General features: G+C 36.6%; 9 protein-coding genes across 9 annotated transcripts; 6 read left to right on the forward strand and 3 right to left on the reverse strand.

The window, feature by feature from the left end:
- Positions 1-8: 8 nt before the first annotated feature.
- On the forward strand, positions 9-1,336 carry BDF20DRAFT_905204 (uncharacterized protein; the record flags this gene model as incomplete). The annotated part of the gene is made up of 3 exons (XM_053083129.1): positions 9-47; positions 125-654; positions 742-1,336. The coding sequence occupies 3 exons, from the start codon at positions 9-11 to the stop codon at positions 1,334-1,336; spliced, it is 1,164 nt and encodes a 387-aa protein (XP_052937940.1).
- A 123-nt stretch (positions 1,337-1,459) lies between these two features.
- BDF20DRAFT_368171 (CBF/Mak21 family-domain-containing protein) lies at positions 1,460-2,022 on the forward strand. Its single transcript, XM_053075293.1, has one exon. It carries the CDS (start codon positions 1,545-1,547, stop codon positions 1,947-1,949), a length of 405 nt encoding a protein of 134 aa, XP_052937941.1. The 5' UTR covers positions 1,460-1,544; the 3' UTR covers positions 1,950-2,022.
- Positions 2,023-2,146: 124 nt separating this feature from the next.
- On the forward strand, positions 2,147-3,796 carry BDF20DRAFT_368111 (Snf7 family). The gene is made up of 8 exons (XM_053075292.1): positions 2,147-2,182; positions 2,257-2,482; positions 2,566-2,670; positions 2,753-2,799; positions 2,867-3,032; positions 3,101-3,212; positions 3,284-3,396; positions 3,473-3,796. Exons 2-8 carry the CDS (start codon positions 2,417-2,419, stop codon positions 3,533-3,535), a joined length of 672 nt encoding a protein of 223 aa, XP_052937942.1. The 5' UTR covers positions 2,147-2,182; positions 2,257-2,416; the 3' UTR covers positions 3,536-3,796.
- A 973-nt stretch (positions 3,797-4,769) lies between these two features.
- On the forward strand, positions 4,770-5,292 carry BDF20DRAFT_911289 (uncharacterized protein; the record flags this gene model as incomplete). The annotated part of the gene is made up of 2 exons (XM_053083803.1): positions 4,770-4,901; positions 5,020-5,292. 2 exons carry the CDS (start codon positions 4,770-4,772, stop codon positions 5,290-5,292), a joined length of 405 nt encoding a protein of 134 aa, XP_052937943.1.
- A 136-nt stretch (positions 5,293-5,428) lies between these two features.
- BDF20DRAFT_911290 (RNA recognition motif 2-domain-containing protein) lies at positions 5,429-7,058 on the forward strand (the record flags this gene model as incomplete). Its single annotated transcript, XM_053083804.1, has 5 exons — positions 5,429-5,506; positions 5,572-6,357; positions 6,444-6,565; positions 6,626-6,667; positions 6,737-7,058. 5 exons carry the CDS (start codon positions 5,429-5,431, stop codon positions 7,056-7,058), a joined length of 1,350 nt encoding a protein of 449 aa, XP_052937944.1.
- Positions 7,059-8,128: 1,070 nt separating this feature from the next.
- BDF20DRAFT_833672 (Aspartate/glutamate/uridylate kinase) lies at positions 8,129-10,108 on the forward strand (the record flags this gene model as incomplete). Its single annotated transcript, XM_053078669.1, has 6 exons — positions 8,129-8,238; positions 8,299-8,379; positions 8,464-8,653; positions 8,723-8,818; positions 8,898-9,039; positions 9,132-10,108. 6 exons carry the CDS (start codon positions 8,129-8,131, stop codon positions 10,106-10,108), a joined length of 1,596 nt encoding a protein of 531 aa, XP_052937945.1.
- A 686-nt stretch (positions 10,109-10,794) lies between these two features.
- BDF20DRAFT_954139 (uncharacterized protein) lies at positions 10,795-12,176 on the reverse strand. Its single transcript, XM_053084902.1, has 3 exons — positions 11,911-12,176; positions 11,397-11,844; positions 10,795-11,304 (listed from the first exon to the last, which is right to left on the reverse strand). Exons 1-3 carry the CDS (start codon positions 11,953-11,955, stop codon positions 10,970-10,972), a joined length of 828 nt encoding a protein of 275 aa, XP_052937946.1. The 5' UTR covers positions 11,956-12,176; the 3' UTR covers positions 10,795-10,969.
- Positions 12,177-12,274: 98 nt separating this feature from the next.
- BDF20DRAFT_858260 (inorganic diphosphatase) lies at positions 12,275-13,944 on the reverse strand. Its single transcript, XM_053080398.1, has 8 exons — positions 13,700-13,944; positions 13,511-13,626; positions 13,329-13,448; positions 13,046-13,259; positions 12,851-12,978; positions 12,690-12,778; positions 12,553-12,619; positions 12,275-12,443 (listed from the first exon to the last, which is right to left on the reverse strand). Exons 1-8 carry the CDS (start codon positions 13,758-13,760, stop codon positions 12,366-12,368), a joined length of 873 nt encoding a protein of 290 aa, XP_052937947.1. The 5' UTR covers positions 13,761-13,944; the 3' UTR covers positions 12,275-12,365.
- A 441-nt stretch (positions 13,945-14,385) lies between these two features.
- BDF20DRAFT_368387 (TFIIH subunit TTDA/Tfb5) lies at positions 14,386-14,956 on the reverse strand. The gene has a single exon (XM_053075294.1). It carries the CDS (start codon positions 14,770-14,772, stop codon positions 14,545-14,547), a length of 228 nt encoding a protein of 75 aa, XP_052937948.1. The 5' UTR covers positions 14,773-14,956; the 3' UTR covers positions 14,386-14,544.
- Between the last annotated feature and the right edge of the window lie 70 nt (positions 14,957-15,026).

A 15,026-nucleotide genomic window follows, 5' to 3' on the forward strand; every position in this document is an offset into this window, starting at 1 on the left:
TTATCATTATGCCTCAGCCTATTAAAAGAAAGAGAGACCATAGCAGCGTAAGGAGATTAGAGAAATCATTTGCTATAAATGATACTATGAAGTATTTCAATTGTTAACGAGCTTGTTTGAACAGACAGAAGATTTCAAATCTGTACGTCAGAAGATCAGAACGCTGGAAGCTAACCTCAGCGACAAATCCAACTTGAACAACATCGTCGAACTTTTCAATCATGTCAAAAATGATAATGCGCAGATTGTTTTTGCTGCCATGCACGCTTTGAATCGTGTCTTCCTCAGTTTCCTATTGAAAGGAGAGTTGCAAAAGCCTAAAGTAGCTGAAGAGACTTCTGCTAAAGGCAAGGTGACACTTTGGCTCAGAGACCAATATACAAATTTTTTACAGTATGTTAAAAGCCTTCTATCCAATGATGAACCTGGATTACAGCTTCCTGCTTTGACCATTTTGATGAACAATATGAAAGCTGAATCGGAATACTTTATGAGCACCAAAGGAACTTATCACTTTGCCAACAATCTCTACGGACCGATTGTAAAAGAAATTATATCGACCGAAAATTTGAATGACCATTTGCGAAAAGAGTTTTTGGAGAAATATTTAAATATCTATGATGACTTGAGGCATTACTTTTTCAAGGATACAGCGTACGTAATTTGAAGTTGAAACTCATTCTTTGTATCAGTCTGTAGCAAATTGCAAATTCTAATTGTTTTTTCCTTTCTGGTTCATAGTGAAATTATCGAGCAATCACTTCGTACAGATGAAACCGTTAGGAAGCAAAAAACTTCGATGAAGAGCAAGAAAGCAAAAATATCGAATACAACAAATAGTAGCGGCAAACTCGAATTAATAGCAAAGAATCTATTTTCAATATTGGAAAGTATTCGCACTATGCCAACCGAGCCCTCAGAAATCGATGAATTTTGGACTGTCAACCCGTCTAAATATGAACCTCAATCAAAGAAAACGAATTCGGAAGAAGATGATGTTTTAGGGGACGAAGGCTTACTATCAGAGTCAGAAGTCGAAGAAGAGAAAGAACAAGCGAAAAAAGATGGAACAAGGAAAAAGAAAATGCATCCATTACTTCAATTGAAAGTTCACAAGCGAAGTTTTACTGACTGCTGGCTTCAGTTATTCAAACTACCATTAACGGAAGAAATGTACAAGAAAATCCTACTCATTTTGCACAAGCGTATCTTACCGCACCTGAGCGAACCAAAATTGTTGATGGATTTTTTGACAGATTCGTACAATGTAGGAGGAGCTGTCAGTCTATTAGCCTTGCAAAGCTTGTTCACATTGATTATCGACCACAACCTGTAAGTTGTTTGCTTGATATATACCTGAACATTATTAAGTAGCTAACTTTCAAATCTTGGTATAGGGACTATCCTGATTTTTACATAAAGCTCTATTCACTGCTGGATAGAAATGTTATGCATGTTAAATACAGATCACGCTTCTTCAGGCTGTTAGAACTCTTTTTGTCATCTGCGTAAGTAGGCTTCTAAAGCTTTTTGAAAATTGACAGATGCTAAATGATGTAACTTCACTCATTAGATACCTTCCCGCTGCTTTGATTGCTGCTTATATTAAACGTATGGCCCGTTTATCGCTTACTGCCCCTCCAGCTGCCTGTGTTATTATCATACCGTTTATTTATAACTTGTTAAAACGACACCCGACTTGTATGTCTCTAATCCATAGTAATAAGGCGATCAACGAGGAAAATGATCCTTTTGATATGAACGATATGAATCCATATGAATGCAAAGCGATTGATTCCTCCTTATGGGAAGTTCAAACCCTAAGCCAACATTATTATGCCAATGTAGCTACACTTGCTAAAATTTTTGGTGAACAATTCTTGAAGCCCAAATACAATTTGGAAGATTTTTTGGATCATACTTATATATCGGTAAGATTCGAACGCTGAGTCAACAAATTATCTTTAGTGAAATCGGTTATTAATTTTCTGTCATAGTTCTTCGAAACGGAAATCAATAGAAAGAAAAAGAAGGAGCCAGCATTAGAATTCGAAAAACCAACAGTATCTCTTTGGGAATTATAATCCTCCTATATCTAAAACCATCTGTGCTTCTTGTAATATACATATTTTAGACAATAAAGCCAACTATTGAAGCTCTTTTGAATGTTTCTTAGCATAAGGTTATTTTTCATCATTTGTGATTCTCTTTGCGGATTCTTTTCAGTGCTAAAGCTGGCGATTTTTCTAAATGCAGGTTCTAAATTCCGCTGTAATGCGCTCAGTCCTATCGCGCCGCCTTCCTGCCAAAAAAAGCATGAAAAAAAAGGCGATGCTGCAAATAAATCCAGGTCAAGAAAAATAGCAGACAACTCATTCTTTTTCGTTTAATTCGTTTACAGAAAATTGAATAATAAATGAACAGACTCTTTGGATCAACTAAGAAAACGCCTAAACCAACACTTAACGATGCAATAACTAACGTAGGATTAACGAAACACAGCCTAATAAGAACTCGTTATTTATTTCGAAACAAACTGTACATTTCATTGTTAATTTCATATAGACAGATGTGCGAGTGGACGCTGTTGAGGTCAAAGTAAAAAAATTAGAAGCTGAGTTGACGAGATATAGAGATCAACTCAAGAAAATGAGGGAAGGTCCAGCAAAGGTATTGAGAAGATCGTGAGGATGGTCATTTGATTGCTATGTTAAGGATAAACTGTTAAAGGAACATTATTTTGAAACAACAGAAAGCAGTGCAGCAAAAAGCATTGAGAGTACTGAAACAAAAGAAATTGTAGGTTTTTGAAAATATGCATTTAAATATCTATGTTTGAAGATTAATCAGGGAGTATCCATTGTAGGTATGAAGCACAGAGAGATAACTTACAGCAACAATCATTCAATATGGAGCAAGCTCAGATGACAACGGAAAACTTACGTAATGTAATGGCCACAATGGATGCTATGCAAACTGCCAATAAGGAGATGAAACGACAATATAAGAATGTTAATTTGGATAAAATTGATGTAGGTGGCATCACAGTTAATAAGTATTATGATATAGGCAGAGCTGGTATTCATTATTACTTCAATAGCAACTCCAAGATGAAATGGAAGATTTAATGGAACGTGCCAACGAAGTACAGGACACGTTAGCAAGATCTTACAATTTACCCGATGATATAGACGAAGATGATCTTGAAGCTGGTGAGCTAAGCAATTTGACAGATTTGTCTTGTTGACCTTTAAACCAATGACTTGTTTCTATGAAACCGTAGAACTGGATGCTTTAGGGGATGAGTTGGAATTTGAAGAAGAGGAGATTCCCTCTTATCTGCAAGAAGCGAACGAGATTGAACTTCCTAAAGCTGCAGAAACAGATTTGAAATCGGTAGAGTGATAAATATAATATCCATCGATACGAATACGTTCATTTAACATAGTTTTTGTATTCTTAAATTGTGCAGGACGTCGCTTTAGACGAGTTTGGTTTACCCGTCGGTACGGAAACACCCATGAAGGCACAATAAGTTCCCTCTTGAAAGAGATCATTCGTAGTCTATAATTTTTTTCTCGCATCTTTGTGAGAGCATTATTTATCCATAAATATTGCAATTTTTATACCAACAGTAGATTTCCACTGTCTGTAAGCCAACCATATACGGTTATTTGGTATGCTGTATCATCAGTCTGAAATTAATTTGAAATCAGAAAATCACCTTGAGGCGTTAAACAATTCTCACTTTTACAATAAAATTCAACTGCCGAACATGCGCTTTTTAGCTCTTCTTTCATACGTTTCGCCCATAGTTGTATCCATTTTTGAAAGACTTGCAAAATCCATAATGATAAAAGAGCACTATCAACTATAGCCCTTCAGTCAAGCCAGAAGCCAAGACAAGCGGTCCACTGCCTTATTTGAAACAAAGGCATCAAATGTTGTATATCTTTCCAACGCTATTTACAGTGCTAGCATAGAGCATTTTATTTTTTCTGTAACGAACAAAATAGCAATGTCTTTTAATAGTCATATGTCATTTTTAAACTGTAATCTATTCAACTTTCAAAAGGGTCACATAACTCCGTCTGTCTGAATGAAAACAGTGTATTACTTAGGTAAAGATTGTGCATTGTAAGATCACATGAAAGAAAAAACAAAGGAGAAAGAAAGATAGGGTAGGACGCCTTTTGTATGGTGCAGATTATATATAAATGCCGTAAAAGCTACTTTTTGTAAAGTGTACTTTTTTCTTTCGCGCACTTTTTTATTTACAATTATTTTACTGCATTTGATTTCTACATGTATTTATAGTCTACTGGGCAACAAAAAGATATTCTAACATTCATTTGCCCTTTTGCAGACGCGTTCCTTCTCTCTTATTTTTCTTTTCTTTGGTTCCTCATTTTTGTCGCTTGCAAACAGTCCTCTTTTGCTTTTGTTAATTTGTTTCCTACACCTTTTTTCTCTCTGTTGTCAACTTGTCATTTGCTTTCTTCTTTCTTGCACTGCTTTTCTGTTTTCTGAGTCGCCTTTAAAGTATGATAGGGGAAAGGTTGGAAAGCAAAAACAACAATAGTGAGACGACGGAAATACGATGCAACAGGAGTATCAGTAGCAGTAATTTTATTTGCCAGCCTTGGCAGCTCCCCAATATGTTAGTATTGGACCCAACTATAACAGACGCTAGTAAGAACAGAAAACATATAATCTAAGAATACTTGAAGCAGCCTCAATTTAATCGACGACATTATTTTATTCGTTCTATGGCTAATGGCATAGATAATATTACAGTAACAACGATCAGAAGCCAAGAACCCACTCGTCATATTGCAATCTATTCTAATTACTTACTGGATTCCGTGGAGCAGGATACTTTTTTGCAGAGCATTAAAAAGGTTTGTCAGGCAGGCAATACTATTTCCGAGATCTATATAGACTAAGAAAGCTTCCATTGACGAACCCTTCTGCCCTATTACTTTGAACTTTTATGAAATAATCGTTTGTAATCGAAAGGAAACTGGTGACATCAGAGCTGTTTATCCTTATATCTCGGCGAGCGTTACTATTATTTCTTACTACAGCCTTTTAGATGCTCAACGGTGTTTAGATATCATCGAGACACGATACTATCCTCATCAAAAATACAATGCCTATTATGCTAAACCATGTTCCATCAACAAGAATTTGAATGAAAGAGTATTTGTCGTTCTGACAACTACTGGCTCCGACTCTACCGAAAAGACCACACCTTCACTTCAGCATTTCGATTATATGGCAAGGGAATGAAAACAAATGTTTAAGCAATATTCTATGAGTATTAACGTATATAATCGCTTTATCAATAATCACATTACGTTAGACACATCTTTCAGACATAGGTACTATATATTCTTTGTCAAAAGTCGATATATCTACTGATTGTATGATCATCAACATCGAATACCACGATGAACGAGTAGTTAGAAAATTACTGAACCAGTTGGATTCTGCTCAAATTGGGGTAAGTTCACATTTCTTTTATATATGGAAGCTTTCAGTCCACTGATGCTTGAGCCAATTTTAAAGGATGTTCAGTTCAGAGTATACACGTCAACCGTGAATAATCCATTTGATTGCACTTGTTATAAGCCTATTTATTCTTATATTCGACGAGAAGAGCAGCAGCAGGAACAGGATCACAACGCGCACTTATCGAGTACCACGACTGTCAATCTCCCAATTCATTCATTCGCACCTAATGTAGTTGATAGGTTAGACCATTCTTATTTCGCTTTCGGACTGTTTGGCAATATCGCAACTGCTGAAAAAACCTCTCCTTCATCTGTTTCATCGTCCTTATCGTCAGAAAAGCAGTTGTCAATAAGCAGCAGCAAAATCAACAGTGCTTTCCTTTCAGTGCAGCGGACCAATGATACTTTGTCTGATGAAGATGAGGAAGATGATAAAATATCTCAGAATAATACTGATACAGCCAGTACACATACAGCTCACTCAAACGATACTGGTAGTGACAGTAGTGGAAGTTCTCTCCTCAGAAGTAGCAGTAGTTATAGCCAGACAGCCATAAGAACCTTACCAGATACGACTCCATCAGCAGCAGAAGAGGTCAAAAATATATCGTCTTCGCAATTAACCTCATCAATGGACACTGTGGAGCGTGAAGTTGAAAAACTCTCTATCAATTCGGTACCAAGCGACAGTATCGGTGCAAAAGCCAATAAAGCTAAAATGTCAACAACCTCAATGCTCATGATGAACAATATGAATGATGTGGACCTCGAAAAAATTATAAAATCAAAAGACAAGAGAACAACGTTCATGATCAGAAATATACCAAACAAGTACACGCAAGTAAAAATCGACATGAATCGATCCATGTTTGCCATATCTCTCTTGCTATGATTACTTATTAACACTTCACTGTATATTTCATAAAGCAAATGTTGATAGATTGTATTGATTCCACTCATGCCGGAACGTATGATTTCTTGTATCTTCGTATTGATTTTCAGAATAAATGCAACGTCGGCTATGCATTTATAAACTTTATCGATCCGAAGTAAGTTGTTATAAATGAAATCATATGAGTAAAGATATAGGTCTGATAATAGATGAATAGGTCTGTCGTTTCCTTTGCAAAAGAGAGAGTAGGAAAACGATGGTAAGCTGTCATAGTAAGTAATCAAACGATAAATCCTCTTATGTCGTCAATTTCCCCTTTGTGATGCAGGAAACGTTTCAACTCTGAAAAAAGATGTGCTTTATCTTACGCTAATATTCAAGGAAAGGAAGCATTGATACGCAAATTCAAAAACTCTCACGTCATGACTGAAGATGTTGCTTACCGCCCAAAACTCTTCCACTCTTTTGGTCCCTACAAAGGACAGGAACAAGACTGGTCAGTTGCATCTTCTTCTTCAGCAATTATAGCTGAAGATACAGGAGCAATGGGTAATATCACTGCTGCGACGCCAAGCGGAAGTGTTGAAAGCGGAGGTTCTTCTTCAAAGCGTGAACAGTATTATGCGAGAAGAAGGTATTCTTCTTATTAAAGCAAAGACATGGATTTAAGCCATTAAAATTGTCAATATAACAGCCCCCTTCCAATGAAACAATGTAAACTGAAGACTTGAGAAAGCCATTCTTTAAATCAAGATACCAAAAGATAAATTTATTCATTCCGAGGGTTATCTACTTTCATATTGGAATGATGGCATTCTTCACGAAACATGGAGCTATTACGCGTCTTTTCAGTATATAATGGAAGCATGTTTTTGCTCATGAAGGCTATCTGGCAAATATATAGTACGGATAGCCACCGGATCAACTGTTCTTACCTGCAATCTGTAAAGCATAAGATAGATGAGAAAGGGTTCCTATCATATTGCCGTATGGCTAGAGATGGGAAAATTGCCTGAGTAGGATCTCGGCGATCCTTCGTGAGACATCCCATATAGTAAAAGATGGTACGCAAACGCGTCTCAATTGTATGACATTGCGTTAAATAGACAATAGTGTTATTTACATGTCGATCGACTCGCGAAAAGTTTAATTAACCCAAATATCTGCCTACATACAAAGCACTATCGCAGGTGTTACTATAGCTAACAGTGATAATATTATTTGCATGTTTGTTTTTTTTTTTTGCAGTTGTTAATAAGGGAACGATACGTATGTTCCGTTTATGGAGTGTCGGATACTAGTACCATTTCATCGAAAATATTAGAATGATTGATAGCAAAAATAAAGAAAATAGTACATTATCAAAATTAATTAATACAGATCTTTTCATATGCTCATAGACTTCATCATTAAAGAGTATTTAAGGATAAGAGGTTCCCTAGCTTTTTTTTTCTCCGATCAGGGGAACATAGATGATCTCTTTGTTTTTGATTTGCTAGTGATCTTGAGTTAATCGATTTTTAAGCCAATCCGCAACCTATTTCTAATCTTTTGTCATATCTACACAAACAAATATAAAAGCACACATGCTTTCACCACAAATAAACACAACTTGCTTCTTTCTTTTTTCTCTTTTTTTCAGTGTTGCTGCACACTGATAACCGTAAATTAATCACAATAAAGCCGATCCGTCTGCTATATTTTCTTAACCCAGCATCCAATGCAACTATCACGCAAATCAAACTCGGAGCATCTACCCTGGGTCGTTCAAAAGTATGGCGGAACTAGTGTAGGCAAATTTCTAAACGAGATAGCCGATACCATTATTCCGTAAGTTTGGCACAATCATAAAAGGTATTTATAAAGCCGATTAATAAATGTAGTTTACAGCACCTATCTAGAGTCCAATAAAGTGGTCATTGTCTGTTCAGCCAGAAGTGGAAAGACCAAAGAGAAAGGCACAACGAACATGTAATGTTTCATCAAGATAAAAGATAGATTATCTTGTATCGTTCTTTGTTGTTCACACATTGTATTTCGTTTGAATAATCAAAGGCTTCTACAGGCAGCAAAGGAAGCACTTACAGAGGGATCGAATAGGCATTTAGAAATTGTGGAGGAAATCGCACAGGATCATCTTCATGCAGCTCGAGCGGCTATTAAAAATCAAGAAATTCTTGCTCATGTAGAATGTCAATTGAAGGAAGAGTGTCTGAAGTTAAGATCCTTTCTAGAAGCAGCGGAAGTAAGTCAAATGTGCGCTAATACGAGTGAGGTGTATGATAACCACTTATTTACCGTTACATATCCATAGATTATAGATGAAATTTCTTCAAGGTCGAAAGATATTATAGTAGGCATGGGTGAAAAATTGTCTTGCATTATAGCAACAGCAGTATTGCAGGATAGGGTAAGGAAGGAGCAAGGGTCATTTGAACATGGAACGTAACGTAGGTTAACTTTGAATAAATGAAAATTGCATATTTTAGGGAATAGACAGTCGGTTGATAGTTTTGAACAACTTGATTGAGCGTGAATTCACTGTTTTGGACCAGTCCTTCTATGATTATATCGCACAAAGATTGGAAGAGGTAATACAAGAATGTGGACAGCGCGTTCCTGTTCTTACTGGTGAGTGATTTAGCAATTTGACTATTGGACTTGGACAAGCGCGGTTGAATATGAAGAATAATTTTTTTTTTTTTTTGTTTCGATCCAAATAGGGTTCTTTGGAAATGTGCCCGGCAGCTTACTCAATACGATTGGTAGAGGGTATACAGACCTTTGTGCAGCATTAGTAGCTGTAGGTTTAAAAGCTCAGGAGCTTCAAATTTGGAAAGAAGTGGATGGCATATTTACAGCTGATCCACGTAAAGTCAAGAATGCACGTCTCATACCTGTCATTACACCAGAGGAAGCAGCCGAATTGACGTATTACGGCTCGGAAGTGATTCATCCATTTACTATGGAGCAAGTCATTCGATCGGGTGTACCCATTCGTATAAAAAACGTTGAAAATCCTGGAGGCTCTGGTACCATCATCTTCCCGGATCAAGCGCATAACCTTCTTAATAGCAGTGACTCTGTACCAAAGGATAATGTTGAAGAACAAGAAGAAGGAAAGAACGGCAACAAAAACGATACGATACCTACTCATCATCTACCCTCACCGACATTATCTGTTGCCATCTTAGCACAGAACGGTTATCATAAAGACCTATCGAGAAAACATCCCACAGCCATTACTGTAAAAAATAACATCTGTATCCTCAACGTACACTCCAATCGCAAAAATGTAAGCCATGGATTTTTGGCAAAGATTTTTATGATCCTTGACGAACACAATATCGTGGTTGACTTGATCTCAACATCTGAAGTGCACGTATCTATGGCGTTATCTTCTGACGCATTGCTAGATGCTCAATTGGAAAAAGCCGTGATGGCTTTGGAATCTTTAGGAAGCGTAGCGGTCCATCCCAATATGGCTATTTTATCGCTTGTAGGGAGACAGATGAAAAATCTGGTGGGTATGGCAGGCAAGATGTTCATGTCGTTAGCGGAAAGTGGTGTCAATATCGAGATTATCTCACAGGGAGCTTCGGAAATTAACATTTCATGCGTAGTACAAGAGAAATTTGCATTACATGCTTTAAGAGCAATCCATGAAAAGCTATTGAATGTAGATCCTAGTGTTGTTTAAAAGCACGGCTTCACCTTTTTTTGTATCCCTACATTTATACCTCGCTACAGTTTATATAATACCTCCTCCAATTCATAGATAGATTGGCGTAATCCACTTCTCGTTTCATTGACTTGCATTTTTCTAACATCCTAATTTGTAATTTACACAATAACCTTTCGACGACGGACGAACTTTTTATTGAATTGCTTCAACTGACTGTCTTGTAAATTTTTGTCCCTTTTATAAATCTACTTTCCATACGTGTAGTATCTTATGATGTCCTAGAATACTCTATAATTGAGCAATTGTACGTGAGTACTGTCTTTGTGTGTCTTTAACGCTTGACAGAATGCCATAGTATTGATTGTCAATTTTATTAAGTGAGAAATTTAACTGAGCGATGCTTTTATTAGGTTTGAAAGCAAGAGTTTTGTTTGTGAGTGATAATATAGCGATAAGAACAACGTGTCCTACATGCAACAACAGAAACGTCATTTCATTAAGTCATAGAAACAGTCAGTGAATTTGTGGGGGGTGGGGGTATGCCCCTGATATAGACAGCGTCTATTCTCTATAGCAAGTACATCATGATCGCGCCTTAAAAACATATAAAAAAAGTGTGCTAAAAGCAAACGAAAAGCACTGCAAAAGTGCTTTGAATCGAAAGTAGAATAGTTATTACGAAAATAGACAAAAGGAAAAAGAAAAAAAAAAAAAAATACAGTCCTTGGCAACAAGAATAGATAATATAATAATGATAATGAAAATAGAGGTTATGTGTGTGTAATAAAGGTAGCGTATATGAAGTATAGAGTCGTTGCTTAAACAACCGGGGTTTTCATTTTCCAATAGGTGCCGATAATGACCCCATCCAATCAACTATATGAATTCAACATAAAACTCAGGAACCAAGCCTGTTTCATCTTCTACATCAGCAACTAGCCAACCAGGGCATTGTCGATATTGAACCCAAATCAATTGACCCGCTTTTAAAGGTACTTCATATTCCGTCTCAGGTACGAAATCGTATAGAGCCCGGGCATCTCTACCATTGAAATCAGGCGAAGATAAGGAAATATGCGAATCATTCTGGAAATGGGTTGATAGGTCTGTCCTTGATTCAGTTGGCATTGTCGTTAGTGTTTTGCCGAAATGTAAAGGTGAATCGACAGGATAAGCGAAATCGCGAACCTTTACCCGTTCTCTTTCGTCTGCTATTTTATTGTGTCAAATAAGGAATAATAAATGAGCCTTAAGAATCCAGGGGAAGTAAAACTCATCGAATCATTTGTTTCAAATCGTCTACCTTTCTCGCCAATGACTGCGTTTTCATTGTTATCGACCTGTGTATCATGATGCATCGCTGTAAGCATCACTTCATTTCCTTTCAGCACACAATTGAGTGTCAAGTCAGTGTTGCTTCCATCAACAACGTTCGTACCCTCTGTAGCGGTCGAAGAGACGACTTGAATTTGACTTGCATTCGTTGATTTATTAGAAGGTGGAGTATGGATGATACTCTGCCTCTCAAAATCCTTGCACAAGTCGTTTTCAAAGTCATCTAATTCTTCCAGCTCTTCAATTTCACTACTTGAACAAGAGCTACTGCTTATTTCTTTGTTCATCGGCACATGATGACTTGCTATTACTGCGTCTTTCAAATGCGACGTTGTATTGCTGGCAGAATTTACTGTTGTTGACATTGTTTTGCGATTATTTCGTTTTCTCTTTCCAATCGAGGCTTTCCTAGTGATCTTATCATAGAGTAGGAAAAAGTGTAAGTTGATTTGACTTTAAATTTTCTCAGCTATATCATTTACCTTTTGAAATAATGATGTGAATGCAATAACAGAACTCGATTTCATAGGGTGAGGGTAAATTGGGATTTTTTTTGAGATTTTTGCTTTTTTCTTTGATTTTTTTGGTATTTTTCTCAATGTTTTTTAGTTCGTGTCAAAGGAAGGGAATGGGTTATATGTTTTGAAAAAAGAGTAAGAAGAGAGAAAAGATTTCCTCTGCTACTCTTTGGAAGAAAGGCTCTTTTTTTTTAATGTATTGGGAGAGAAAAGAGAAAAAAAAGCAAAACGCCAAAAATGGAGGAAAAAAAAAAAAAAAAAAGAAAATTTCAAATTCTCCTCTGCACCCCCTTTCTTTTCATTTTTCCACAGCCAACTTTTTTTTTTTTTTTTTATTTTTTTTATGAAGGAGACTTTATATTTTTTTAATAGTTTTTGTGCAAGCTTGAACAAAATGTTAAAAAAACTCTATTGTCTCTCTATAATTTAGACTTGATAAAATACCATCTATCGTCCTTATCTGCTATCCTTGATTTCTTTTTGTATTTTTCAAGGTGCTAAAATGTTGTCAAGCAAGAATAGTCAAATAAGGAAAAAGAAAGATAAAAGAACCCTATTAAATCACATGCTAATGTATAAATTATACCAGTGTTTGTTGATTTTTACCTTTTCCTCATTGTACTTGCCTTCTTTGCTGGTGTTGTAAGGCGAGCTTTGAATGGTCACATTGGCACTTTAAAATATGTTGTCAGTAAAGAGTGGTCTCGTTCAACTCCATTTTACCACAATGCTACTCAACTTACACTTTAATATCATGCTTGTTGTCTGTTTTGCCATGAATTAATCTCTGCCACGCTTCATGCGTCTCGTTGACGAGTTTTTCCGCGTATTTCTAGAAAAAGAAGGTTTAATAAATGTTGTCAAATGATCTTTTTTTTTTTTCCTCTGTCCCTAGATTACATACCTTATTCTTAAATGAACCTTCAAATGCGAACTGATTTGGCGCTTTACCGTCTGGTATTTTGTATATTTTGAACCAATGTCGTGTGGCCTTTAAGAATTCAGGAAAATATTGCTCAACATCCTCTATATCTGTATTTCTGAAAGCTAAGTTTTTATATACAAACAATCACTGATGAATAGATAAAGTGCCTATTACCGTTCAATTTCTCAGCCAAAGGATCCTTGACATCTATGGCAATTAACTTCCAGTCTGTTTCACCATCATCTAATAACCCTAATACGCCCAATAGTTTGACTTGTTTAATTTGGCCCTGATAGCCTATTTCTTGGCCTATTTCACAGACGTCTATCGGATCATTGTCTCCTTTTGCATTTGTGTCCTCTGAAATCATTGAAGGATCCTCCCAAGTCTATTATTACTCCTTAATCCATATCAATACATTGTTGTGATCTTTGTCCAGAGCCCAGTAGCATTTTACCTGCGGCAGAGCGCCGTAATTCCAAATATATCCTTTATAGGGGAAGCAGTTGCGAACAAAGCGAACTTTTCCCTTTCGCACATCTTGTTTGATAGGGTTGTATTTATCACTTTTGCTGATCTATAAAGTACAACAGAGTAAAAGTTTCGATGCCGTTTATTCAAAAAGCGACCTTTGTTTACCTCAAACTTGGCATTCGTCCATCTTGGAATCTCCACTACCATATTGACAATCTTCTTTTCTGCATCAGCATACAGTGGAATATCATGAAAAGGTGATATCATCTGACCGTTTTTCTCTGTAGTTGATGGCGTCTGAGTATCAGGCCTTTTTCCGTTGTAAACGCAAAAGAGAGATACATGCTAACTTACCGATGAATATCTTGTACCCAGGCGTGTACTTTTTACCAACCGTCGATAATGTATACTCCATCCTCCCTTCCTAGGTACGGCAAAAGTTGAAAGAAGAAAATGCCCGTTTGCTGAAAAAAGAAAAGATTTAAAACAGTTCAGTTTTCAATCCAAAAAACCTTACACTCCCCTCCATGTGACATCCAGGGCATCATGTATTATGTAATCCGCTATCAAAATAAAATGGTTCAAAATGCTATCTTCAATTAGCCTCACAAAGAGGTTGATTTTAGTGTGTACCGTTTATAATAGGAGGAAAACAAGCTATGAGTGTCATTTTTATTTAATCATCAAGGAAATATGAACTGTTAAAGACGTATTTTTGCTACAATTCAACGCGACAAATAGAATGGCGTTACATCTATTATATGTATCGGTTAATTCCTTGCTGTTTAACATTCTCCTATGGATTTGAAATAGCTGTGAGCAGGGTCCGTTCGACAATATAAAAATTCCATAGGGTGTCGACGCATATCTGATGATATTCATGCTTCTCGTTCATTCCAAGTGATTGATGGAATCTTTCCTTATTCATAGTAGTCACGCGTCCTATGTCTACTCTATACTGTTACTGAAATGTTGAATTGGGGTCTCTCTGTTGTAATGTCCATCAGCAGTAGAGTACCCCATTGTTAACCTTGATTCTTCTTTCGTTGTTTGACTTTAAGAGATTATAGTTTTGAATAAAGGGAAGGTTTGACCGTGATGGCTGCAAAGAAATGTTTTAGGGTATATTGTACGTAATAAGTGATATAAGTAGGATGAATCCTTAAATGAAAGAGTCGAATATTCATAGAGCAACGGTATCAATTTCTTTTGTTGTCTTTCTCATCAATAGCAGAAACTGTATAAGAGTTTTCGTCAAGAATCTTGTCTAATTCGTACTTCAATTGCTCAACCCAAGTAGCTTCAATGAATAAATGGGTGTCATCTAGATCTTCAATCACAAAATTTCCTCTCTTGTTCAAATTGAGCACAATCTGCTTTACTGTGGTATCACACTCCAACAAAACACCTTTCACTGCTTTGACCATCCTCGTCTAAGACTTTTCAAAAAAAAAGGAAAGATACCTCACACGAAAATGGATGATGTGTTGGATTGAGAATTAAGCTCACAAATATACGCAGTCATAACCACGACCTAGGCTGATTTTTTGATTGGGTCTCATGCACATGTACAGTATGAAGGCACTGCCCTTCAAACTGCTCATGATAATACCAGCACGTCTGGAGCAGCTTGAAATAAAATGAGCAATAGTACTCCCCACTGTTGTCAGACTTTCTGTAC

Source organism: Mycotypha africana (genome assembly GCF_025528875.1).
Source record: "Mycotypha africana strain NRRL 2978 chromosome Unknown BDF20scaffold_3, whole genome shotgun sequence".
Classification (NCBI taxonomy): Eukaryota; Fungi; Mucoromycota; class Mucoromycetes; order Mucorales; family Mycotyphaceae; genus Mycotypha; species Mycotypha africana.